Source organism: Corapipo altera, unplaced genomic scaffold (genome assembly GCF_003945725.1).
Source record: "Corapipo altera isolate COAL_440 unplaced genomic scaffold, ASM394572v1 58900, whole genome shotgun sequence".
NCBI lineage: Eukaryota > Metazoa > Chordata > Aves > Passeriformes > Pipridae > Corapipo > Corapipo altera.
The window spans coordinates 1-1,363 of NW_020891550.1; the positions used below are offsets into that span (position 1 = coordinate 1).

At 62.0% G+C, this 1,363-nt stretch overlaps 1 protein-coding gene across 1 annotated transcript; it reads right to left on the minus strand.

Annotated features, from left to right (window-relative positions):
- Nucleotides 1-459: 459 nt before the first annotated feature.
- On the minus strand, nucleotides 460-1,332 carry YIF1B (Yip1 interacting factor homolog B, membrane trafficking protein). The gene is made up of 4 exons (XM_027633679.1): nucleotides 1,267-1,332; nucleotides 987-1,142; nucleotides 808-901; nucleotides 460-720 (listed from the first exon to the last, which is right to left on the minus strand). Exons 1-4 carry the CDS (start codon nucleotides 1,320-1,322, stop codon nucleotides 565-567), a joined length of 462 nt encoding a protein of 153 aa, XP_027489480.1. The 5' UTR covers nucleotides 1,323-1,332; the 3' UTR covers nucleotides 460-564.
- Nucleotides 1,333-1,363: the final 31 nt, after the last annotated feature.

A 1,363-nucleotide genomic window follows, 5' to 3' on the forward strand; every position in this document is an offset into this window, starting at 1 on the left:
AAAAGTGGGTTCACACCCCAAAATTCCTCCAGAATCCCTAAAAAACCCCCAAAACTCCAGGTACAGAGACCACCCCCTCCACAGGCACCGTTCATTGGAGCCGCCGGGAACGCGGCGGGATTTTGGGAATCCCGAAGAATCCATTGGGATTCTGGGGGTCTCCTGGAACTGGGGGGGGTCTTATGGCCTTGAGGGGGGTCTCCCCAATATCCAAGACCCTTCTAAAGTGGGTTCAGACCCCTAAACCCCCCCAAAACTCCAGGCACAGAGACCACACCCTCCTCAGACACCATTTATTGGAGCTGCCGGGAACGCGGTGGGATTTTGGGAATCCCCTCCGGATTTGGGGGATCCCGGGGGACCCAGGGGGGTCTCCCCATCTCCCCAATACCCAAGGTCCCCCAAAAGTGGGTTCACACCCCTAATCCCCCCCAAAACTCCAGGCACAGACACCTCACCCCCTCCGCAGACACCGTTTATTGGAGCCGCCGGGAAGGCGGCGGGATTTTGGGAATCCCCTCCGGATTCCGGGGATTTGGGGGGGCTCCAGGGGGTCTCCCCCCCTCACCTGAGCAGGTGGTAGGTGAGCCAGTACATGAAGAGGGGCTGGGCAGCAGCGATGGCCATGGTCAGGTACATCCTCAGCTGGTTCTTGGCCCCCCGAACCAAAACCCCCTCGGCCGCCGCCTCCGAGAGCAGCTTCAACCGCAGCGTCCGGATCTTTTCCAGGGGGAAAAAACAGGGAAAACTCACCTGGATCAACCCCCTGAGACTCTCTGGGACCCTTGAGACCCTCTCCCAGCTCACCATGAACACGAAGATGCTCAGGCAGCACCAGCTCAGCACCGCGTAGTAACCGGGCCGGCCCAGCAGCAACCCGGCCACGAGCCCCACGATCATCCTGGGGGGGGGGGGGGGAAAAGGGGGGGTTGGGGGGGGGTTTATCCCGGAAAAAACACGGAATGCTGCGCCAGGAAGAGGCTCACCCCACGTATTTGTAGCCAGCAAAGGCCAGGAGGTCGATGGGGGTCAGGTCTGTGCTCACAGTGACCAGGTAGAGGCTCAGGAGGACGCTCAGCACCTCCAGCACCAGCCAGGCCAGCGCCGAGCTGGCCACCAGCCCCAGGCTGTCTGGGGAGAACCTGGGGGCACCCCCAAAAAATTTGGGGGGTCGAGGAGGGGCGTGTGGACCCCCCCCCTGGGGCGGGGGAGGGGGAGGAGTTCGGGGAAATTCGGGAAAATTTGGGAAAAGGAGGTTTTTGGTACCTGTCCTGGGTGCCCAGGGCCAGCCCGGCCAGCAGGATGTAGGTGAGGAAAGCCATGGCTGTGGGGAGGGGGTTAATTTGGGGGGGGGTCCTGAGGG

What these genes read in the sequence shown, in the direction of transcription:
- YIF1B (XM_027633679.1), bottom strand. Translation starts at nt 1,322, where the DNA reads ATGGCTTTCCTCACCTACATCCTGCTGGCCGGGCTGGCCCTGGGCACC. An exon ending in GCTGGCTACAAATACGTGGG is followed by an intron (nt 902 to 986) that starts GTGAGCCTCTTC and finishes CCCCCCCCCCAG; the next exon opens with GATGATCGTGGGGCTCGTGG. An exon ending in TGAGCATCTTCGTGTTCATG is followed by an intron (nt 721 to 807) that starts GTGAGCTGGGAG and finishes CCCCTGGAAAAG; the next exon opens with ATCCGGACGCTGCGGTTGAA.